The 25,128-nt window shown below is 46.0% G+C and overlaps 2 protein-coding genes and 1 long non-coding RNA gene across 3 annotated transcripts in view; 2 read left to right on the forward strand and 1 right to left on the reverse strand.

Moving 5' to 3' along the window:
* Positions 1–11,308, forward strand: part of LOC100349444 (glycine receptor subunit alpha-4) — a 26,165-nt gene extending 14,857 nt beyond the window's left edge. The window contains exons 8-9 of the mRNA XM_070067158.1: positions 3,816–3,965; positions 11,018–11,308. Of these exons, the coding sequence (XP_069923259.1) occupies positions 3,816–3,965; positions 11,018–11,308 (441 nt within the window). The remainder of the gene's footprint in view (positions 1–3,815; positions 3,966–11,017) is intronic.
* Positions 11,055–25,128, reverse strand: part of LOC138847691 (uncharacterized) — a 20,146-nt gene continuing 6,072 nt past the window's right edge. Inside the window, exon 2 of the long non-coding RNA XR_011385627.1 lies at positions 11,055–12,604. This is a non-coding gene — a long non-coding RNA (uncharacterized lncRNA). The remainder of the gene's footprint in view (positions 12,605–25,128) is intronic.
* The window catches only part of MORF4L2 (mortality factor 4 like 2), a 19,838-nt gene continuing 17,038 nt past the window's right edge, over positions 22,329–25,128 (forward strand). The window contains exons 1-2 of the mRNA XM_051827421.2: positions 22,329–22,441; positions 23,526–23,563. The gene's annotated coding sequence lies outside the window, so the exon portion shown is untranslated. The remainder of the gene's footprint in view (positions 22,442–23,525; positions 23,564–25,128) is intronic.

Raw genomic sequence — 25,128 nt, forward strand, 5'->3', positions numbered from 1 at the left:
ACTGCATTCCTGGGCCACAGCAGAGAGCTGGACTGAAGAGGAGCAATTGGGACAGAATCCAGCGCCCCGACTGGGACTAGAAGCCGGGGTGTCAGTGCCACAGGCGGAGGATTAGCCTAGTGAGCCGTGGCGCTGGCCTTAATGTATTTTTTTAGAGGCAGAGAGAGACAGACAGATATAAAGAGACAGAGACCCAGCAAAAGAGAGGGCACTCCCATCTGCTTATTCTCTCCTCAAATGTCCACAACTGGGCTGGGCCAAAGCTGGAAGCTGGGACCTCAATCCAGGTCTCCCACAAGGGTGGCAAGAACCCAACCACTTAAGCCACCATGGCTGCCTCCCAAAGTGTGCATTAACAGAAGGCTGGAATCAGGAGCTAGGGCCAGGAATGAAATCCTGTACTGTGATGTGGGACACAGACGTCCTAACTGGGCCAGATAGCCATCCCTCCCAATTATGCTGGAGTTGCTGGGAAACCTTTGATCAAGCTCAGAGCTCTGCAGGATAAAAAGTGACAAAACTCAGATCAAAATCAAGTGTCTGAGGAGAAATAGTCAAGAGCCACTTCCCAAAAATACATTTCCTGGATGGACAGAGATATTGACAAGGTTCTGAGAGGCAGGCTGGACTTGGGCAAAGGTTATAGGGCCAGGCTGGGCTGTGATGGCTGTGTGTGGTAGTGACCGGGTATGGAGATAAGAGGCAGAAAAGTAGTTCAGACCTAAGAACCCTGCTCCAGTTTATTGCCTCTGCCATGCAAGGAGATTCTTCCCTAACTTATAAAGTTTCTGCAATTTAGTTCTTACTTTTGCCAAAAGAACTTTCTTTTCTGGTCCCCTCCTGTGAGTGAACAACAGTCCATCTGCTCTTAGTAACCACTTATCTTCCTCATTTGGAGAAAATGGACTTTGTTAGAGGGCTGTTTGTTCACAGCATTTAGTGCTTTCTCCTCCGAATTTGATGACTTTTTTATGGCCCCATTGGCCAGTAAGCAAAATCCTGAGGCATGCACCCTGAAACTAAATAGCCTCATTAGCCAACCCCACAGAGCAAGGATCTTGGTAAGCCAGGAAACTTGTGTACACTATTGAGTTTGTGCAACATTAGGTTTGGTGAGAACCCCAAGGAAAGACATGGCGCCAGGCCAGGGACTTCTGAACACCACACCCATGTCACCACCAGCCCCCCTCCAGTAGACTTCAGTGTCCAGGATGAGTAAGTGAACTCAGCTGGAGTGGCCATTCCCCCAGGGTCCCGTTGCGGTACCCTGAAGGCTCTGATTATCATTTCTTTTCCAGACCTTTGAGCTCTACAATTGCAAGTGATTCAGAGCAGCATGGAAGGGTGAAACAGAAGCTTCCATCTAAGACTGGCAGGTTAGACCTAAAGTTGCAACAGGGGAGGACTCAATTCTCTCTAGGTCTGTAATCTAAATTCCCCACAGGTCTTGGGCCAGTTAGTGGTGAGGAGGGCAAAGACAGCAAGCAGGAGCTAGCAGAGACAAATGCATCGCTCAACCATCGATATGTTCATTTAAAAACTTACTCCATGCCAGGCACTCAGCTATACACTGAGGACAGAATAGTGAATGAAATAGAAACAGTCCTTTCTGCCAAGGAGTCCACAGTCTAGAGAAGTGAATGGCCAGGTATGCCGAGGGTGTTATAAGGTATAGGTAACCTGGACACATATAGCAGGACAAGAAACAGACTGGGATGATCGGAGCAAGCTTCCCAGAAGATGTGGTATCTAAAATGCAGGCTGGAGGATAAAGAAAACTCGTCCAAGTAAAGACAAGCAGATAGTGACTCCTTAAGTAACTTCTGAAATAGTTCACCATGACAGTGTCATCGACCGCAAGGGGTACAATGAGGCTGAAGAGGTAGGCAGAGGTTAGATGTTATGGTGAGGGAAAACGAGTGTCATAAGGGTTGAGGAAGACCACTGAAGGATTATAAGCAGGGGAGTGATACAATCAGATGCATATTTTGAAAGAAAACTCTGGCTGCTGTTTGGAGAATAGATTGCAACTGGCAAGAGTAGATGTGCCCAAGCAGTTCCGCCATCTTCCACTGTTTTTCCCAGGCCATAAGCATGGAGGTGGATTGGAAGCAGAGCAGCCAGGACTTGAACCAGTGCCCATATGGGATGCCAGCATCACAGGTGGCAGCTTTACCCACTACGCCACAATGTCATCCCTAATTTCTGAGATTTTTAAAGATGTATTATTGACACATTCATCATTAGCAAGACTTTCCTAGTGTTTAAGCTGTCCTTTCCCTTGATAATCCAAAGCCCTTGTGGTCCTCCCTTGTGGTTAACTTATTATCAATATTCATAGAAGATATATTCCTAGGGGCACAGTGGAACTGGGAAATGGGGAATGAAACAGAATTCCCTTTTATTAGGTGGAAAAATGGAGACACTTGACTAAAGTATATCTAATCAGTAACCCAGTGCCACCACCTTGGTGGAATTTAAAGAATTAGAGCAGAATGTCTCAACCTTATTACTATTATCTTGGGGTCAGATAATTCTTTGTTGTGTGCCCTACAGGATGCTTAGCAGCATCTTTCGCATCTACCTATTTGATGCAAGTAGCCACCGTTGCTCCAAAACGGTGTGATCAAAACATTGCCAAGTGCCCCTGGGAGAGGGGTAAAGTTTTCCCAGTCAAGAACCACTGAGGTACAGGATGTATCCATTGAATCCATCTCCTGACCTGGCGTCTGCAGCACCCTCACTGCCCACCATGGCAGAAGCTGGTGAAAGAAGTTGCCTGTCATGAACCCTATCTCTGCTGGGGAGCTCTCTGGGGCCCAGAGCTCAAAACTATGTAGGGAGTCAATTAATTTGGTTGAAGAGGTGAAAACAGCTCGAATATGAGCTATGTCCTCCTCCCTCCTGGCCCTACCGAGCTGCCACCTTGTTCCAGGAGAAGGCGATGTTCAACCTCCACAAGAAGGGAGAGAAAGGTACTTAGAGGCAGGTAATGAAAGGAGAGCACTAGGCACTAACCAGGTGGATTCCAATAGTGCCTTGCAATTAGCAAAGTATCATGACTGCAGCTATGTAGCGCTCTTCAGCATCTCCGCCCTATTCTCCTCTCCAGGGTGAGATAAGGTCCCAATGGATGACTGTACTCAATTCCTCAGCAGGGCCTCTCACAAAGAGCAGCAGGAAAAAACATACAAGGTCAAGGGAAGAACAGAGGTGGAGTCCCTAGTCTGCCAGCGAGACAGCAGCCTAGTTAACTTGTAAGGTCATTGAGTTGAAATCCCAGAACTGCCAAGTACTAACACCATCTTCTCACTGGGTGATCTTGGGTAAGACCTTTATTCTCTGAGCCTTAAGCATCTCAACATGTCTTATATGGGAATCATGATGCCTGCCAGATTATCTACCCAATTAGATTGTGAGGACCCAAGGAGATAACAGAGGGCAAATGAACACAGTGTTCATGTTCGTTGCTGTTTATTGAAGGAAAGGAATCAGAAAAGACAAGCATGAAAAGAATAGTAAGAGGAAGAAGCAGAAATGCAAGAAGAATAAAGGAAAGAAAAGAAATGTAGAGAGGAAAGGCAGGTGGAAATAGAGGGTGGAGAGTGCAGAGAGTGAAGGATCATGCATAGCCTGACTTCTTTGACATGGTTCCTTCAGACAACAGGACATACTGTGGTAAGCATCTTTAACAACTAGAAGAAATTCAGGACCACGCTGGAGAGCAGCAGGCAATCAATGTGGGCTAGAAATCCACTGGATGGGCCATGGAAGGAATCCAAGAAGGCTGACTACTCTGTCGATGGATGTTGTAGGTGTCCTATGTGAAGGCCATCGACATCTGGATGGCCGTGTGCCTGCTCTTCGTGTTTGCTGCCCTGCTGGAGTATGCTGCTGTCAATTTTGTCTCTCGTCAGCATAAGGAATTCATGAGACTTCGAAGAAGGCAGAGGCGCCAACGCATGGTGAGTACAACTAGGGTCAGGCCCAGTTTCTTTCTCCTTTGGACTCCTTCCTCCCTACTCCTCCTCCCATAAGCCAGGACCCAACCCAGGGCTGCAAGGACTAGACAGGCAATCAGGAACCCTAAATTCTTGTCCCAGGCTGGTCACAGTTGAGCTAAGTGCTTTAACCTTTTTGAATCTTGTTCCTTCTCTGTCCTTTGGGACATTAATCACTGTAAGGCAGAAGATTGCTTAAGAGCATGGACACAGTGACTGGCATAAAGTAAGCACTGAAAATGTATTAGCAGGTATTAGAACCTTATCAAATTAGTTAATATGAGAATCCTTTAAGCAGTTGTAATGGTTGCTCCTGGCTCTCTCCCTACCCTGGAGGAAGGTGCTCTAGGTTGTCAGACACTAATTAGTAATTAAGAATTCAACAGTCAGGCAATGGTACTTTTCTAGGGAGGCATCATGGTTGGGGGGAGGGGGTCCCAGTAACTAAGCTGGAATTGAAAAACAGCTGCTTGCCTCTTCTGGCTGTTGGATTGTTGGGTTTCTTCTCCTTTATCTTCATCGGGTGCATCAGAGTTGTTGGGCATGAGCTCTTGGTCTCCCTCACCCTTGTTTGTTAACCCCATTTCTTCTACAGTAGAGTGATCACCTGGGGAAATATAAGAGGAATCTTGTCGTCATGACAACAGAGGCAGTTTACCCTCAATTGCCCAGACAATAGGTGCTAGGTAAGTTGTCATGACAACAGAGGTGCCTGGGCTGCCCCTACAGTAGCAAGTATCCAATTATGTGCGAAGCTGAAAGACTTTGCCGTGCTGCATACTGGCTTAATCATCAGAGTCTTGAGCTCTGGCTCCATGTTTTCTGCCCAATCCAGAGGCTCTAAAACCAGAGGAGCAAGTGAATTAAACAGCCTCTGGAGGATAGGAAGCAATGATCTGAACCCCCTATTACTACCCTGGCCCTAGCCTGCCTGGGCCACAGTAACACAAGGACTCTTCATTCTGCCCAACATCCCACTTCCCACCTCTGCTGCTCCAGGGGCACCTCTACCATATGCCCACACTAAAAATATCTCACAAACTATCTCCATGGTTTCATGTTCCTGGCTAAGGCCCGTTTCTGCTGAAGGCAGGGCTTCTGGCTCATCTAGGGGGTTCTCTAAAGTTATCAAATCTTGCCTCACTTTACTCCTTTAGCTAGGCACTAGACAACACACCCTCTAGTGGATTGATCTACAACTGCATCTCCTTGAGAAGGACTCATTCTTCAAAGGACCTTAAAGCTTTTCCTATCTCATTCTCAGATTTAGAGAAATATAGACTTGGCAGAAGGGGAAAAAAAATAAAAAAGGATGCTCCCTTTTTCTAAGCTAACTGTCCCCTACCTCTTCTTTAGTTGTGTCAAAACTGCCTGTAGGTACCAAAATTCTTTTTTAAAAGATTTATTTATTTATTTGAAATGCAGAGATACAGAGAGAGAAGGAGAGAGATCTTCCATCTGCTCCACTGGTTCACTCCCCAAATGGCCCGCGACAGCTGAGGCTAGGCCAGGCAGAAGCCAGGAGCCACGAGTTTCATCTGGGTCTCCCACACGGGTTCAGGGGCCCAAACACTTGGGCCATCTTCAGCTGCTTTCCTAGGCGCATTAGCAGAGAGCTGGATGGGAAGTGGGACAGCCAGGACTCCAAACAGCAACAGTATGGGATGCCGGCACTGCAGGCTGAGGCTTAGTCTTCTATGCCATAGTGCAGGCTCCCAAAAATTCTGCCCTTATAAGACTTTTGATCATGATGACTTCTCAATGCCTACTTTGAAAAAGAAGAACAGGGTGCCAGCGCTGCACCTATGTGGGAGACCCAGTAGAAGCTCTTGGCTCCTGGCTTTGGATCAGCCCAGCTCCATCTGTTGTAGCCATCTGGGGAGTGAACCAACAGATGGAAGATCTGTGTCTGTCTCTTTGTAACTCTGCCTTTCAAATAAATAAATTTTAAAAGAAGAAAGAAGGAAGGAAGGAAAAAGGACGAATCCTTCCTTACACCCACCCAACCTCCAACTGTCCATAGCCTATCCTCTCCTGCTCATATATAAGTTGATCCTGAGCTCATAGTGGGATGTGTCATAACTAGTGCTTGATTATTGCTTCAGACCCTAAGGACTGGCTAAAAGTGGGCTGAGGTTTATTGTTGATGTGAGTAAAACCTGAAATTCACACCTGTTCCAGTAATTATGTCCCTTTTCAAGTCTCCTAAAGCCATTGCCATCCCAATGGAACAGTAGCCAGAATCTTGGAGGCACCAAGCAGGCTGAAAATAGTTGATGGAAAGTAATACATTTCTAAACCTCTCTCTTGGTCAATAAAATTCTAGAAACCTCTCTAGTGTTCCAGCTGGAGAAGCAGAAGTTTTCAGCCTGAGAGAAGCACTGTCAGGGAAGGAGGGACAATCTATATGGTTTTAGAGGGCAGGTTAGGCGTCTTCCAGGAGCCAGCCAGCTCTCCACGGAGCTCTAAGCTTAATCTCTCTTCTCTCCTCAACCACTCTTCTTTCCACTCCACTGTCAAAAGTGGTTGAATGTTTTCCATAACAGTTCTGCTTTGCATTTCCAGCTAATCTACAGGCATCACAGGCAAGGGCAAAGGTCCCCCCCCACCCCCCCCACCCCTGTCATCTCAGCAGGCACTAGCCCCAGGACATGGACACAGTAGCCATGTAACCCAGCCCACCAACTTTTGCAGGCTGATTGGTAAAGGCTCGCATTTCTCTCTCTCTCTCTGAAGTTGCACAGAGAAAGTCTTGCCTTTATGAACAGAATAACCTGAGAACTGGAATAAATGTCAAAATACTGCCAGGTGCTCTCAGGGGCTTGGTCTCAGAACTCTGCTCGTGTCTTCTCCTTCTTCTTGCACCCTCCCCTATTCTCCAATCTCCTGTCTTCTAGCCTCTCTCACTTCAATACATGTGACTTTGCCCCATCTCTAGGCCTCACTTCCTACCCTATGCCTTCCCTCCCCAGCTTAGTTTTGGACTACTTTCTCTGTCTACCTTTTCACTGCCTCCCCCATCCCAGATAGCTGGAAAATGAGTTCTATTTAAACAGCCTCAGAAATCACAATGTGGTATTTAAGGCTCCATTGTCCCTCCCCAAGACAAACAGGTGCCTATGCAGACATGCACACACACACCCCTCAGAATTTGGTTTAAATAGATAATAACCAAATCCAGGACACCCTCTCACCTCTGGATTTCACGCTACTTGTCTTTGTTCCCCCAACTACAAGAGCTAAAATATATTAAAATCAAAAATAACTAAGAGCGGCTCACTCTGCTGGCCATATTTTCCCTCCTGTGCGAAATGGCTTTTTCCAGCTGGGGAAAGATTTCCAAATAATTCCCTTTAGATTTACTAGAGCCTGCTGATTGGAGAAAAGGGGAAATAATTGGATCTATAGAAACAGAAATAGCAGTTGGATCCAACTTTTTCCTTCAGAGTTTTTTTTTTTTTTTTTCAAACATCTACATTCCATGCTTTTATTCTCTAAGGGGGGGGGGGGCAGAGGACATCAGAGCAAGCAGTGGGGAACAGTGTGATCTGAAAGACCTTGAAGTGGAAAGCAAGAAAGTCATTTTCTAGCCCACTTCATTTCTAAATTCCCTGGGAGACTTTTTTTTTTTTTTGACAGGTAGAGTTAGACAGAAACAGAGAGAGAGAGAAAGGTCTTCCTTTACCGTTGGTTCACCCTCCAATGGCCACTGCGGCCGGTGCACCGCGCTGATCCAAAGCCAGGAGCCAGGTGCTTCCTCCTGGTCTCCCATGTGGGTGCAGGGGCCCAAGCACTTGGGCTATCCTCCTGGGAGACTTTTTTTTTTTTGGCCTCTGTTTCTGCATCTCATAAATGGGCCTGGCAAAGCCTGCGCTGTAGAGGAACAGTGTGCAAGTGAATTAGGATCACGTGAGGTAAGCCAGGGCCTTTGGTGAAAGAGGCTATGGAAATAAGCAACTTTGGGCAGAGAGCTCGGATCACCGCCACTACAACTCCGGTGTAGTGCAACTACAATAGTGAATTGTCTTCGGCCTGCGTGGGTACCATGTCTCCACAAAACCTCTGGAAAAATCAAGGATTGACAGCAAAGCCGTCAGGTGGTCAGACTTAGAGAGTCTTTCCTGTGCCTAAAGTGCAATTCCCTTTCTGGAAGCTGAAGGCCATGGAACCAGTGTGCAGGGCGGGGCCAGAAGTTACCCATTTTCCTGCCAAGCACTTTATCACTGAGTAAGATTCTCTTCTGAGCAGGGTTTGCAGTCCGAGACTCTGAGAGGATGCTGGCTTCTCAAAAACTAAAATCATTCATTTATTCATTGATTCAGCAGCTACCTACCGTGAGCCGATTAGGTTCCAGGCACTGGACACATCTCAGTGAGCACGACCACTGCCATTTCCCAAGCTTACACTTTGAGCCCACAGGTAGCAGAGAAATGGATGGGATCTGCCAGTCAATCTCTGACCTGAGCGTTTTTGCCCTGGATGCCCGGTAACAGGCCTGCCTGCAAGATGCTAGGTCAGCTTCTCATGATGTAGTAATAAAGGGTTACTGTACCTTCCTCACCCAATATCTTGCCTACAAAGATGCTTTCTGACATGTTGCCAAATCTGTGGAGGTCCCTCTAACTACTCAGGGGTGTACAAATCTACTTTTTCTACATGCTATATTCCATAGCCATACAATATACATGTACCTTGGTCTTATAATGAATAGTAAAGGCCTCAGAGAGCTATAGGGTAACTAACTCTTGCTGGTTAGACTTCCCCCACTTTGAACACTGAAAGATCTGAGTTTCAGTACCCCCTGAAACCTGGGCAAGTGTCAGGTTGGTAGTTCAGTATTAACCTACAAATGGGCATTTCACTATAGGTGAAATCACTTTAGGTGTTTCCTTAGATAACCGAAGATTTCATTCCAAGGCCACCTATATTGAAAAAAAAATTCTAACCACCCTTGAAGGAAATATTTCTCAACTCTTGCCTTTAGAAGTAGGTAAAATAAGACTTATTTGTATTTTATAAAAAGAATAAATGGGCTCTGAGTGGGGGCCTTGGAGCCTCTTAGTTAATGTTCTATTTTTTTGGCTCACTCTCTGGCTCTCTCTCTCTCTCTCTCTCTCTCCCCTCTGTCTCTATCTTTATTATCTCTATCTTTCTGTCCCTACGTCTTTGTTCCCAGCTATCTACCAGCTAGTTAAAGTTGTCAACCAACTACTGGATAAATGGACCGTTTGCGCAGTAATTATATAAAATATACCTCTTTGGTGTTAGTGTTTATTATAATGTACATATTGTACATGAATGAAAGGTGCATTTCTCTGGATATGCTGACCCTTGTGTCAAATCTGCTGGTTTGCTGAGAAGCACATATGTTTGCAATGGAGGGATCATCTTATTCTAATTTGGATCACACACTAGGTTATTTTAAACTTTGAGGATTTTCAGCTTTGAGTCAAGATAACTGAAAAGATACTATATTCAAAGAAAACTCATTCTATCTAAAGCTTTTGAAAGTCATTAAAATCCAAATTAATCAAATCTAAATATCTTAGCTTCACTGTGTTATGGTTTCCTTGTTCTGTTTATTACCAGTCAGAGATAATTTGACATTCAGATGTCCCTCTCACAGTGGATAGCACTTCACTGGGTTTTGGAGAGCTCTAAATTATCGTACACATTTCAAAAAGGCAGCTCATGGAATAGGCATTATGGTTCAGTGGAGTAAGCCAACGCTTGAAACACCTGGATTCCGTATAGGAGTGCCCCGTTGAGGCCCTGCGTCTCTGAGCTTCCAATCAAGCTTCTGGCCAATGTGCTTGTGAAGCAGCTGATGGTGACCCAAGCACTTGGGCCTCTGCTATGCATGTGGCAGACCAGGACCAGTTCCCGGCTCCTGGCTTCAGCCTGGCCCAGACATGGGCATTGCTGCTGCCATTTGCGATATGAACCAACAGATGAAAGATTCTCTCTCTCTCTCTCTCTCCCTCCCTCCCTCCCTCCCTCCCTCTCTGTCCCCTTTCTCTGTCACTCTGCACTTCAAATACATAAATAAATTTCATCAAAATAAACAAATAATAAATCATTTAAAAAATAAAACAAAACCAAAAAGGCAGCTCAGTGGGCTGGCGTTGTGACACAGCAGGTTAGCTGCCACTTGGGATGTCCATATTCCATATCAGAATGCTGGTCTTAGTCCCAGCCGCTCCACTTCCGATCCAGCTTTCTGCTATGTGCCTGGTAAGGCAAAGAAGGATAACCTAAATCCTTGGGTTCCTGCCACCCACTCAGGGGACCTGGATGGAGTTCCTGACTTCTGACTTTGGCCTGGCTCAGCTCTGACTGCTGGAGGCATTTGAGAAGAGAACCAGTGAATGGAAGTGCCCTATTACTCTCACTCTCACTCTCTCATCCTCCCCCTTTCAAATAATCTTTTTTAAAAAATTCAGCTCAGGGGGCCAGCACTGTGGCGCAGCAGGTTAACACCTTGGCCTGAAGCACCAGCATCCCATATGGGCACCAGTTCAAGTTGTGCCTGCTCCACTTCCCATTCAGCTCTCTGCTATGGCCTGGGAGAGCAGTGGAAGATGGTCCAAGTCCTTGGGCCCCTGCACCCATATGGGAGACCGGGAGGAAGCGCCTGGCTCCTAGCTTTGGATTGGCACAGCTCCATTGCGGCCAATTGGGGAGTGAACCATCGGATGGAAGACCTTTCTCTCTCTGCCTCTCCTCTCTCTGCGTAACTCTGACTTTCAAGTAAATAATAAAAAAGAAAAACTGCAGCACAGGGTCTATCTGCAAATGGAATCATAACATATACTATACACACCACAAATAACTGCTTGGTATCTATCTATCTCATGAGTAATTTTGTGAACATAACTAAGAGCACAGGAGGTCTGTGTACCAAGCCAACTTGCCCGCACAGCTCCACCTATGAGATGTTTTGTTTGGTCTGTTCTTTGTCTCACTTCCTTAGAACTTTGACCTCAAATTCTGCCTTGTCTTCTTTGTTATTCCAGGAGGAAGATATCATCCGAGAAAGTCGCTTCTATTTCCGTGGCTATGGCCTGGGCCACTGCCTGCAGGCAAGGGATGGAGGTCCGATGGAAGGTTCTGGCATGTATAGCCCCCAACCTCCAGCCCCTCTTCTTAGGGGGAGAGAAACCATGCGGAAACTCTATGTGGACCGAGCCAAAAGAATTGACACCATATCCCGGGCTGTCTTCCCTTTCACTTTCCTCATCTTCAATGTCTTCTACTGGGTTGTATATAAAGTGCTACGGTCCGAAGATATCCACCAGGCACTGTGAATAGGGTGGGGGCTATCACATCCAGCTGCTGGCTTCCTGCTTCCTCCTGGGTGGGCTTTCCTCTTCCCCTAGACTCCCTCAGGGGCTTGGACAGTTCCTTCCCAATCTCCCACTCAAAATGTAAACTACCAGTCCCAGAGCTATGTGGGCCTATACTGCATGGTGCCATGATGGCTGTCCTTAAAGATGGCTCATTTACCCTAATCCGGATTTTCTCCGTACTTTGCCATAGCTCATGAGACTAAGCTTTGACCATGTCCCTGGGACCAGGATAACTTTTGATGCCTGTTTTCCAATACTCCAGAGAATAGTCAGACCAACTGCTACTAGATTCTGACATTTGTCATTCTTAATCTGCACTGCTTCTCACCCTGCCACCTCTGACTCAGGGTCTGCATTTTGCCCTGTCTTCGGTCCCTCCTACAGCAGGATCAAATAGGGCATCTTTCCCATCCACAAGGGCAGCCCAGTGTGACCCTGTCAGGCTTCTTTGGGGTGACAGGAGGGCAAAGTCACAGGTTCCGCACCTTCCACTGGAAGAGTAATGGGCTAGGACTTTGCTGTATGTGCCAACAGAGCGGTGTTTGAGTCTTCTTGGGAAGCCCCAAAGTGTCAGAATTGGGGCAGGAATCTTGAATTCTCAGGAAGAGCTTCAGATTCTACCGAACTCTCTGATTTCAGAATTTCTTTTTCTGTCCCCTAACTAGCATGGCGGTAGGGTTTGCTGGGGACTATAAAAAGAGAAGAAATGCTTATTATTTAATAAACTTACTTGATGATGCTAGAAAACTCTCAGGAAAAGTAAGAGCCAAGGTAGGAGGATCCAGGAGTACTAGACTACAGAACCTATCCTCAGAGAATCTGCTGTTGGCTGGGCTGTCATTTACTTCTTCCTTTTCTCCAAAGTCTGTTTTCTAGGGCCCCTCATTTACAACCTGCCCTTCCATCTCCTTTTGGCAAGCAAATAATGGTGCCACGCAACCCTGTTCAGGATAGCATGGGCTTTGAGGCACCTGGGAAGGAGGTAGACACACAGAGAACACTTACGCTGGGCCACTGCCAGGGTGGTAGCTAAAGCAGTTAGAGAGCCACGAGTCTGAGTTGTTTCTTCACCCTTCTCTTGCTTCTCTTCTGCTTCCATGATGAGGAGCAGGGAGGAAGTAGAGTAGTTGGTTGAAGCTATAGTAAATGTCAGAATACAGACTTGGTGTGGAAGAGCCCAATTTCAGGCTTGACATACTATCGGGTCATGGGGAATCGTGGGCCTGGTACACTGGGTCCTTCGAAGTGACCTCACTGTGGGGAACAGAAATAGGAGAGAACAAAGTGGGGGGCTAACAGCAGAAAGACAGAGGTGACCAAATGATCTCTTAGACATCTTATTTTTCTTTCCAGTCCTGGAATAATTAACTATGTATGCCCAATCTCTCTCTCTCTCTCTCTCTCTCTCTCCCTCTCCCTCTCCCTCTCCCTCTCCCTCTCCCTCTCCCTTTCCTCCTCCCTGCCTCCCTCCACACAGTGTTCCAAATTGAAAGTCAATAAATCCAATAGTCAAAGCAATGTCTATAGTCAAACCCAGAGTATGGCTCTCTTTCCCCTTGTTCCCCTTGAGCTTGGCTGCTATTTCCTGCTCTCTACACACGCCTCTTGCCTGTCCTTTCGTTTCAAGGAGAGCATTCTGGGCTGACCAGGGTCGCTGAACCAGAAATTCCTTTTACTGGTATATTATCAGTCTCACAACACAAAGATTCAAAACTAAAGAACTGGCTGAAGTGAGGACATTGAATTGAGAAGGGCAGAAAGTCTGTTTTCCTATTTCTGCCCAGGTAGTGCCAATCAATGAGATGCCACAGCAATACCCCTTTGAAAGGAGCAGAGAGTATCTCTTTGATACTCTCCATGGTGGGGCTGGGGTGTCAGGCTGCTGCAGCCCGAGGGCGGGGGGTGCGGGGGGTGGACTATGGAGATGAGCTTATTGCACAGAGCTCTACTTGTTAGAGATCTTGTCCAGATGGGCCAACTGCACAAATCTGCCCTGTTGGAAGTCTCAAGAACAATGCCCTGGAGACAGCTACAGTACTGAGCAATAGAGCCTGCCCAACTGGGACTCAGATCAGGGCATCAGCTGGTGCTGGGAGTCAAGGAAGCCAAAGTACCAACCAACATAATAGCCCAAAGGAGCTCACAAAGCTACTCAGAGGCAATGCCAGGTGGAAGGTACGATCCCTCCCCATCCCAGCTCCCATGTAGAGAAGGGAGACGCATGCTGCCAGAAGCAGGTGCAAATAGCTTTCATTTTCCTCACCCATATCACATATGCACAGGGGTTGAGGGAATGCTGGGGCTCACTGGGAGCATCTGATACCTAGCAATCCATTCCATCACAGAATTTGTAAATGCGGGCCCTTCTTACCACAGTGAATTAGCAGGGGTGATGTAAGAGGCTCGTTCAGAGGTCACGTCACCCCTCCACAGACTCGCACTACTTTCTGCCCTGATCTCATCTGAAGTGATTTGGGGATTTAAAAGGTCTTTTTTAAGAAGGGGAAAAACTTCCTACATAAATAAAATGGTTTCGTGTTTTCATTAATTCATTGTTAATATTTAATGTCAGTTAAATATTTTATACATATATTTTTCCAGAGAAAAACTCTCTATTTATTCCCTTATTGGGGCTATCAGGACCTCCATCTTCCTTTCAGTTTGCTTTGCTTTTTGAAAAACCAGTGGTCTGTCTTCCTTTTTCCCTTCAATCCACTAGCAGGGTCTCTTGCTATCTACAAAACCACAAAGCCAAAAGAGCTTTCTATATGGAAGAAATATAGTGATTAGAATACATTCTTCTCACTCTCTCCATACACATTTTTCTCCAGCTATTAGCACAAAACAGTCTTCTAGCTGAAATGTGAGGTTGACTCTTGAAGATATTTTCTCTTACTGAGCCATGCAAACAGCTCAGCTTTGTCCAGAATGTGTCACCTGCTGGGATTATATATATGTTCCCACTTGCATCTCCCAATTTACTATTATAGTTATTATTCTCTCATCATTTCTGGTTATCAAAATCTTAAAGTTGATTTCACTACATTGGGATTGAAGATCTTCTAGGTTGCTCTGTTGACGGAAGACAAATCAACCAAGCAAGGGTGCCACCAAGGGATTGGAAAGCCAGGAAGTATTATCATTTGTTCAGTGGAAGAAATGGCAAATAAGCTCTTTGAGGGCAGGGACTGCTACTTAGCGATACTACATATGGGCACGTATTGTGAAAGTGACTTTTCACTTGCTTTAACATATACCAAATTTCTGTTCATTCTTTCTCCATGAATTTAATTAATCACAAAACAATAGATCTGGAAGACATCTTACACAATTAGATGGGGTTCACACACACACACACACACACACACAGAGGTTGATCTTTAGATGTAACTGATTCAAAGTTAAGAAAGGTTGCGGGCCGGCGCCGTGGCTCAATAGGCTAATCCTCCACCTTGCGGCGCCGGCACACCGGGTTCTAGTCCCGGTTGGGGCGCCGGATTCTGTCCCGGTCGCCCCTCTTCCAGGCCAGCTCTCTGCTATGGCCAGGGAGTGCAGTGGAGGATGGCCCAGGTGCTTGGGCCCTGCACCCCATGGGAGACCAGGAAAAGCACCTGGCTCCTGGCTCCTGCCAGGATCAGCGCGGTGCGCCGGCTGCAGCGGCGGCCATTGGAGGGTGAACCAACGGCAAAAGGAAGACCTTTCTCTCTGTCTCTCTCTCTCACTGTCCACTCTGCCTGTCAAAAAAAAAAAAAAAAAAAAAAAAAAAAAAAAAAAGTTGCAAAACTTTGTAAATCGCATTATTGATTTAAGAATGATAATATTCTGATTAAACTCTGTAACACTCCATATATGAAGACAAGTACTGAGCTATATTTAGAAATCAATCAGCAGGCTGGCACCGCGGCTCACTAGGCTAATCCTCCGCCTTGCGGCGCCGGCACACCGGGTTCTAGTCCCGGTCGGGGCGCCGCATTCTGTCCCGGTTGCCCCTCTTCCAGCCCAGCTCTCTGCTGTGGCCAGGGAGTGCAGTGGAGGATGGCCCAAGTGCTTGGGCCCTGCACCCCATGGGAGACCAGGATAAGTACCTGGCTCCTGCCATCGGATCAGCGCAGTGCGCCAGCCTCGGCGGCCACTGGAGGGTGAACCAATGGCAAAGGAAGACTTTTCTCCCTGTCTCTCTCTCTCACTGTCCACTCTGCCTGTCAAAATAAAAAAAAGAAAAAAGAAAAGAAAAAGAAATCAATCAGCAGATGAAAAGCCTGGCAGGGGCAAGTCAGTGGCGGGGATTTTTGTGATACAACCATCCGAACCACCCGCTCTGTGTATTGTCCCCGCTGCAAAGTCAGGCATCTCTGAAGGATTCGCAGTTAAGCTGTTCTTCCTAGCCTCACATCCTTTGCTGCATCACACTTCACGTCGATTATAACGTTTCCAAACTTGGCTGCTAGAGTCAGTTAGCGATGCTGGTTAGGCCAAGAGGACAAGAGCATCTGTGCCAAGGCACACTCGCAGGGCATTCTCTTCACGGAAGGATGACGGAGTAAGTGTGCCATCATGGAGCCACCTAAAGAGGTCCCCTGAGAACTCGGCCATTGCCACCCCACCTGACCCGCTCTGACCTCCTGCCTCTGCTTTCACCACGAGGCTTTCCTCAAGTGCCCTGGCCGCATGATACTGGGTGGTGCGTTACCAAGGAAGCAAATGCTTCCTATCTCAATTCCCCACAGTAAGGGCAAGTTTTTACCATAACCTAAATTCAAGGAACATGTTGTCTTACAGAGCTGGAGCTAGAAAAATATACAGATAGTGGGTATTTTCCTGGTGTGCATTCATGACAGCATAATGTCTAAGACAGCGTGGTGGCTTTGGTACCAGACACAGCCTGGGTTGGAATTACAATTCCAGCACTTAGCATACCAGGGTTCTTACACAAATGATGTCACCTCTCTTAGATTCAATTTCCTCCTCTACTGGGTCATTTGAAGGCTCTGAAAGACCCAGCACACAGTAACTATGCGATCTTAAGAAAATCATTGATCCTTTCTATGCTTCAGTTTCCACATCTGTAAAATGAAGGTGATGGGGCCAGTGCTATGGTACAGCGAGTTAAGCTTCTGCCTGCAATGCCAGCATCCCATATGGGCACCAGTTCTAGTCCCGGCTGCTCCACTACCCAACCAACTCACTTCTGACAATGTGCCTGGGAAAGCCACAGAAACCCTGCCACCCATGTGGGAGACCAAGATGGAGTTCCAGGCTCCTGGTTTCAGCCTGGCCCAACCCTGTACATCACAGCCATTTGGGAGTGAACCAGTAGTTGGAAGGTCTTCTATCTGTCAGCAGGCTTTTGAAATAAATAAAAATAAATCGTTTAAAACTTTTTAAAAAATAAAGTAAAATGAAGGTGATAACAATACCTATCTCATGGGGATTTTTGTGAGTATTAAGCAAGATAATGCAGGTAATGTTTACCTCAGTGCTTGGCACATAGTAAATGCGCAATAAAACTAGCCGTTACTTGACCACATCCATTATCATCATAGCATCTTCTACACCTCTCAAATTTCTGGCCTGGTTACTATTTCAAATTTCCATTTATGTGACTCACCTTCCTGAGTATACACTCAAAAAAATGGTCAAGCAAAAATCACTTATCTTTTATGTTTTCAGTCTATCTACAGGTACTGGGTTCTTCCTGATGGTATAGAACATGCTGACAAACTATGTAACAGAAAATTGCTAAATCTCTGAATCTCACCTTTTTTAGCAGGGGTGGAGAAAAGTATCTCCCATTCAAAATGAAAAAAAAAAAACTAGAAACTACCATTCAAGCTTTGCATTTGGAGCAGCAGTTAATATACCACTTAGAAGGATGCCTGCGCACTATATTGGAATGCCTGGGGTCGAGTCCTAGCTTTGCTCTCAATTCTAGTTTCCTGCTAATACATACCCTGGGAGGCAGCAGGTGTTCAAGTACTTGGGTCCCTGCTACACTCATGGGAAATTTTAATTGAGTTCTTGGCTCCTGACTTCAACCTGGCCCATCCCTGGCTATTGCAGGCATTTGAGGAGTGAACCAGAAGCTCTCTGTCTCTCTGTCTCTCTATCTCTCTCTGTCTGTCTCTCTCTCTCTTTGTGTGTGTGTGTGTGTGTGTGTGTGTGTGCTTTTCAAATAAATAAATTTTGGGACCGGTGTTGTGGCTCGGCCAGCATCCCAAGTTCCAGCAGCTGCAATTATGATCCAGCTCCCTGCTAATACACCTCTCTCTAACTCTGCCTTTCAAATAAATATTTTTTTAAAAAATGAAACAGGAATACTATATAAACTTACAAATATAGTTCTGTACAAGGCATTATTGCAGAACCTAAATCTGTCTGTATGCTGAAGTAACAGATTTCAAAACTACTTAAAAAAAAAAAGGTGGTATCTGGTTAGAATCTTGAAAGGTGAGTAGAAATACTTCACGTGGTAGAAGTCAAGGAGAGGCATTTAACGTCTAGGGAACAGCATGTGCAAAGGCACAGAGAATGAGACAGAATGAGTTGCTAGGGTCAGAGTGGATCAGCGTGGGAGGCACTGTAAGGGGCCTGATCAGATTTCCTACAGGTCAATTTAAGGAGGAACCTGGGATTTTTGCTGAGGCAATAGGGAGCTATCAAAAGATTAAAAGCCAGGAACGGTCATAAAAAGACTTTTAGAAAGGTTACATTGGCATCACCTCTCAGCCTTTTAGCTAAGATCAAGTGTAGAAAGGTTATATTGGCAATAGTGTAGAGGTAGGAAACCATACTGGACTCAAAGGTTGAATCAAGATGAAGTCAGGGAGGACAGAGAAGGAGGGAGAGACTTCAGAAATACTTTAAAGGTATACTCAACAAGACTTGGTCATTGATTTTATCTGAGGGCCATGGAAAAGTTGTTGTCAAAGATGACTCCTAGGTTTGTGGCTTAGGTGACTGGGCAAAAAGTACCACTCTTCACCTTTGGTAAGACTGGGTGGCCAGGGTTGCAGCACAGTGGGTTAAGGCACTGCCTGCAACACTGGCATCCCGTATGTGCACTGGTTTGAGTCCTGGCTGCTTCATTTCCATCCAGCTCCCTGCTAATGCACCCGGAAAGGCAGCAGAAGATGGCTCAAGTGTTTGGGCCCCTGCCACCTATGTGGGAGACCCAGATGGAGTTCCAGGGTCCTGGATTCAGCCTGGTCCAGGTCTGGTCATGGCAGTCATTTTGGGAGTGAACCAGCAGATGGAAGATCGTTCCCTCGCTCTCTCCCTCTCTCTGTAACTCTGCCTTTCAAAGAAATAAACAAATCTTTTTAAAAAGATTGTGAAGATTGGAAGATGGGTGGAAGAGAATATTTTAAGATTTATTTTATTTGAAAGGCAGAGAGAGAGAGAGAGAGAGAGAGAAGAGAAGAGAAGAGAAGGAGGAAGAGGAAGAGGAAGAGACCTTCCATCTGCTGGTTCACTCCCCAAATGGCGGCAACAGCCAGGGCTGGGCAAAGCAGAAGCCAACAGCCAGGAGCTTTATCCTGGTCTCCCATGTGGGTGCAGGGGCCCAAGCACTTGGGCCATCTTTCACTGCTTTCCCAGGCCACTAGCAGAGAGCTGGATCAGAAGTGGAGCAGCTGGGACTTGAACCAGTGCCCGTATGGGATGCTGGTGTTGCAGGCAGCAGCTTAACCTGTTATACCACAACACTGACTGGGAAGAGAATGTTTTAAGGAGATTGTGACTTTTCTGACTCTAAATATGTTGAGTTTGTGAGGTACTCATGGTACAGGGGTAGAAATTTGAGAATCATCAGCTTGCAGATGGAACTAGTCCAGAATAGCCAAGCAGTACGTGTACAGCAGGAGAGGTGAAAGCTGGAGAATAAGAACAAGAAGGAGCCAGCGCCACAGCTCAATAGGCTAATCCTCCGCCTTGCAGCGCTGGCACACCGGGTTCTAGTCCCAGTCGGGGCACCAGATTCTGTCCCGGTTTGCCCCTCTTCCAGCCCAGCTCTCTGCTGTGGCCAGGGAGTGCAGTGGAGGATGGCCCAAGTGCTTGGGCCCTGCACCCCATGGGAGACCAGGAGAAGCACCTGGCTCCTGCCTTCAGATCAGCGCGATGCGCCGGCCGCAGCGCACCGGCCTCGACGGCCATTGGAGGGTGAGCCAACGGCAAAGGAAGACCTTTCTCTCTGCCTCTCTCTCTCACTGTCCACTCTGCCTGTCAAAAAAAAAAAAAAAAAAGACGGAATAGTCAGAGGGGCAAGAGAAGAACGTAGAAAATGAAAGCCATGGGAGAAGAGAATTTCAAAAAGGTGTGACAGTACTGACAAATGTTACAGAGAGATCAGGAAAGATTAGGACAGTGTTGATTTCATAGAGCAAGAAGAAGGCAGCATGAGAAACACAGGAAACACATTAGGGGGGAAGTAGGGGGAAGAAAGCAGAGGATAGATTACAGTGGCTTAAGGAGTAAGTAAGGGCAAAGACGAGGGTGTGAAAATGACTAATAATGATATTCCTTTTAAGGGATATGGCAGTGAATGGAAAGAGGGCAACAGATCAATAGCTAGAGAAGAATTCAAAGTCACATAGAGGATAGCTTTTTTTAAAAAGGACTTTAAAATATTTTTTAAATTTTCTAAAGATTTACACTAAAGGTAGTTACAGAGAGAGAAGGAGAGACCGAAAGAGAGGTCTTCCATCTACTGGTTCATTCCCCAAATGGCCACAATAGCTGGAGCTGGGCCAAGCTGAAGCCAGGAGCCTGGAACTCCATCTGGGTCTCCCACATTGGTGGCAGGGGCCAAGCATGTGGGTCATGTTCCACTGTTTTCTCAGAAGCAAGCAGGGAGCTGGATGGGAAGTGGAGTTACCAGGACTCAAACCAGTGCTCAAATGGGATGCCGGCATCACAGGTGGCAGCTTAACCTGCCCTGCCACAACCATGTAGTGTTCTGCCACACCAGCCCCATACAGTGTTCTTTTAACTGTTTCTCTCACACATAAATATGAGTTTGAGGTCAGGAATTATAATGCATTTATTTTTATGTTCTCTGTACCAGGGTGAGAACGTGAAATGGATTAGTATTTGCTAACACTGTAGTTCTTAAAAAAGTTTTTTTCAACCACCCAGTTTCCGTACTAGTTCTTACCAACTCTATTTTCTTTGTAAGGGCTGTGTCATAAAGGACAGTACTTTCAAGGCAACAAGCATCCTTATTTATATTTTTCTTTTTCAAAGCCTTGAAGTGGTGTATCATCCTCAGAGCAAAGCTTTCAGGTAAGAAAACCGTGTATCCATGCAAGGGGTGAGGAAATGAGGCTGGGAGAGGTTAATGGACTCATCCAAGTCTCACAACAAAAGCAAAACCCAGGTTTCCTATTTCTCAGTACAATGACTTATCTATTAGGCAAAGAATCTCAAAAATCATCTTCAAGGAGTCCTAGGCTTTTAAGGGAAGAAAAAAACAGGTAGCAACACACACACACACACACACACACACTCATTTCAGTAAGAGTAACTCCACTTTCACCTTATATATTCACATCACCATAATATTTTATTTGGGGTAGGGAGGGGGAGCAAGGGAAGAGCTTATTGCTGCTTTAAAAAAATTTGAGAAATGAAACTACCATCAGGGCTGGCATTATGGTGCAGCAGGTAAAGCCACCATCTACAGTGCTGGCATCTCATATGAGTACTGGTTCAAGTCCTGGCTGCTCCACTTCCAATCCAGCTCCCTGCTAATGCACACAGGAGGGCAACAGAGGATGTCCCAAGACTTTGGGCCCCTGTACCCATGTGGGAGGCCTGAAGGAAGCTCCTGGCTCCTGGCTTCAGCCTGGCTCAGCACTGACAGTGGCAGCCATCTAGGGAGTGAACCAGCAGATGCAAGATCTCTCTCTGCCTCTCCCTCTCTGTCTGTAAGCCCTTCTGCCTTTCAAATAAATAAATAAATCTTTAACAACAACAACAACAACAACAAAACTCTATACCATCTGTAACTGTCACAGGTAAGCCATTTAACCAGTCAAGGGATGTTACAAGTGTATTATTCGGCTAGTATTCTAAGAGGACCTTGCTGTTTGAGAACAGACTAAACTGAAGGACAGCCATGACAAAGGAATATAATAATTGGATATCATGTCTAGGTCTAAGACCCTCTTCAAATTATCAACCTACAGAAACACGAAATACTTGTCACCCTACCTCTCCTTACACTTACTATCAATGCCTGGCTGAGGCCTCTAGGCTTATCAGTTCTCAGTTTAATGCTAAAGACAGTCCTGACCATCAAAGGACAAGAATGCTTGGGACCACTGGTCACAGCAACACATTTGGTATCTTGACTGCATTTAACTTTCAACACTAATTCTTCTATATAGAAATAAAGAGGTGGCCCTTTGGCTGGTGCCGTGGCTCAACAGGCTAATTCTCCGCCTAGCGGCACCGGCACACCAGGTTCTAGTCCCGGTCGGGGCGCTGGATTCTGTCCCGGTTGCCCCTCTTCCAGGTCAGCTCTCTGCTATTGCCCGGGAGCGCAGTGGAGGATGGCCCAAGTGCTTGGGCCCTGCACCCCATGGGAGACCAGGAGAAGCACCTGGCTCCTGCCTTCGGATCAGTGTGCTGCGCCAGCCGCAGCACGCTGGCCGTGGCAGCCACTGGAGGGTCAACCAACAGCAAAGGAAGACCTTTCTCTCTGTCTCTCTCTCTCTCCACTCTGCTTGTCAAAAAAAAAAAAAAAAAAAAGGTGGTCCTTTTAGAAACCTAATGAATCATGGGATTTCCCATAAGGTAAGTGGGTCAGCAGGTCACAATGTCCCAGAATTCCAGAACCTGGCATAACAGAGCTGGGAGGGCCTTCCCAGATCATTTCAGTCTTGTCGCTTCATCAGACAACATGGGGTATTGAGGGTCCGAATGGGCAAAGCCCAGACCCTACTTGTAACCTCCTTTTTCCATTAACTCATTTGTAGCTGTGAAAGGAAAAATAGAATAGAAAGGGCAAGACTAGAGAGACTAGAGTATTATCACTTATTAGCTCCAGAGGCTCACTTCTTCGACTTCCTGAACTGAGACTCAAGGCTAAAGGTAATCTTCATCAGAGGAAACTGTTCCTATAATGACTATTCAGTCCTGAACCTCTTCCTTGTCTGTCTTTTGACTGATACCCAGGTTCAATTATCATAGTCCCCATAGGAAGGGGATAGCCAAATCTTGGCAGCAGGATCATATTACAAAAATAAAATGGTCATGCCAAGCTCCACATCCTATAAATTTAGGGTTTCCTCCACTAGAGTTTCTTTGTGAATTCCTTAGACTTATACTTCCTTTAGCCCTAGCTGGTATCATCATTTCATTGACCTAAGCTGCAGGTTGGTTCTTTCAGAAAGAAGAAAATGCGGTTTCTCATTAATTATCATTTTTTCTATATTTATAATTAATTATATCTTATAATTATAATCCACTATTCTAATGAAATGTACTACACTGATTTTGGAGTTCAACCTTTCCTATCCTATTTCATTAAGATTTCAAATTCCAGGTATATAACCCTCTTCATCCAGGGCCCTCAAGAGACAAGAACAACAGATTATGGAAATGAATCCATTATCTTCTTTCTGCTACTTATGTAACCTCTCTAATATCTTAGTGGTGGATTCATGTTTAGGGTAAATGATTAAAGAGAGAGAGGAAAGGTAAAAACAAATTGCTATAGCTTTAAGATGTCACTGATTCCATCCGGATGGTATTCCTCAAGCAAGAAATATCCAGTGAGGACTGCAGCTACAAAATTGTCTCCATTTCCTCCCTTTGTCTTTCTGTGGGGTACGGGTGGGTGCACACTGCCTCTATGACATCTTCCAACCAAATGAACAATTTTACATGTGGACATAAGCACATTTGGCCATAATGTCAAAATTCTGGTTTGAAGAACCAATAAGCAAATTTCTTCTGTTTTTAGAGGAGGGGTTGGGGAGGGGAAGAATCAGGAAGGGAGAGTACATGAGTCCACAAGATAATGAGAAGGCTAGGGTTTGGGGAAAGCTAAGGTTAGAACTATCTGGGTTTTGCTTGATTATTCATTTTGCTTTGTGTTTTCAGAAGTCAGTGTTCTCTCATGAGTTCTTCCTCTCAAAATTGAAAACTTTTAATGTTTTCCCTTCGCATATAGGTGGAGGACCAGTCCTTGAGACCAGCTTTCACCTGCAGGTGCGTCATCTCCCTTGGATTCATTCACAAATTATGGTGGAGTAGCTACCACAATAGGAACTGTGCTAAACACACAGTATACACAGTTAAGAAGAAACTTAGCACTTAGCCTCATAGATCTTGTATTCTAGCAGGGAAGACAGACTTGGACTAAGTTCCTGGATGATAGTGAGATGGAGAAAACGGGGTGGGGGGGTGTTGTGGAAATACGTAAGAGGGACACTGACCTACTCGTGGCCCAAGTTGGGGAGGGAATGTCTAGAAAGGCTTCCCTGAGGCAGACACATTTCAGATGTGACCTGAAAGAAAAGGAAGAAGCAAAGCAGCAGGAAGGACCAAGGAGACAAAGGAGAAGGAAAGTGCGAAGTGTAACAGAGCTTTGAAGAGGGAAGTGGTATAAAAGATTCTCATCTGAAAAAAAAAATCTGACCGCAGTGTGGAGAACAGATTGTAGGGAAACCACAGTAGGTCAGCAGGTGAAAACAGTGGTGTCTTGCAAGGAGGCGTGTCACAGGTGCTGAGGGAACAGAAAGCAAAAGCACTTAACTAGAGGCTGGGCATCAGGGAAGGGCTCCGTAAGGAAGTAACATTCCAAGTGAGACTTGCAGGCTGGGTTCGCCATGGTGAGGGAAGTGAGGGAGTGAGGAGTGAAGAGAGGCCCGGACACTAACCTTCTCCTTTAACCAAAGCAGGTCTCATTTTCACTAAGGACCTCGTCCTGGTCTGGAATGCCTGGTACCTTTTCTTCCTAGCCAAACAGTGCCTATGTTTCTACAGCCCTCCCCAGTGCCAGGTCCACTGATGACACCCCAATACGACTTACTGTTCCTGCTTATAAATTTCTATTCCATACGTATTGCTAAGCATTAAAGATCTACTATTCAGGGTAGTTACTTAACTTCACACAGATTCACATGTAAGCTACTTGGATTTGCAAACTCTTTTCTATTACTTTAGCATCATCCAGGGTATCTAGCACAATGAGGGACTGTGTGACACAGTCATTGAATGAATGAATGAATGAATGAGGCACTAGAGTCTCTGCAGACCTCCTTTAGATATTCACTATTATCCGTGAAGCTAATAGGAAAGGGATGTACTTTGTGTAAAAGATTCCTACAACTTGCATGCGAAGACCTGAGATCTGAAATTGACTATTCCTTCCCACTGGTCACTGCTTCTCACCCCCTTGCAATCCTGGTCCCCACCCCGCCCCCCCAACCTTCTATTGTTTCTTCTGTCTTCTGGTTGTCAGCCAGGATGAGAAAATGGTCAAGCTGTCCTCAGAGACTTACGCCAGCCTGGGCTGCTCTGCAGTGCCATGAAGGGCCAGGACTTTTGTTTACAGCTGGGAGCATGGCGAGGCGGTGAGCACAGCTGACAGCCCCACTCTGGGGCAAACATCAATCTTCCTCTGTCCTCTCAGCCAAGTCTCACAGACCAGCTTTATTGAAAGCTGGCTGCACCCGCCTGGGCTCACTGATGTCCCACCCACAACTCGAGCCTGGGAGTAGCTGGGTGAATCTCAGCTTTGTACCTTTTAGGAACTGCCCTTGCTCTCCTCT

The sequence above is a fragment of the Oryctolagus cuniculus genome, chromosome X (genome assembly GCF_964237555.1).
Source record: "Oryctolagus cuniculus chromosome X, mOryCun1.1, whole genome shotgun sequence".
Lineage (NCBI taxonomy): Eukaryota > Metazoa > Chordata > Mammalia > Lagomorpha > Leporidae > Oryctolagus > Oryctolagus cuniculus.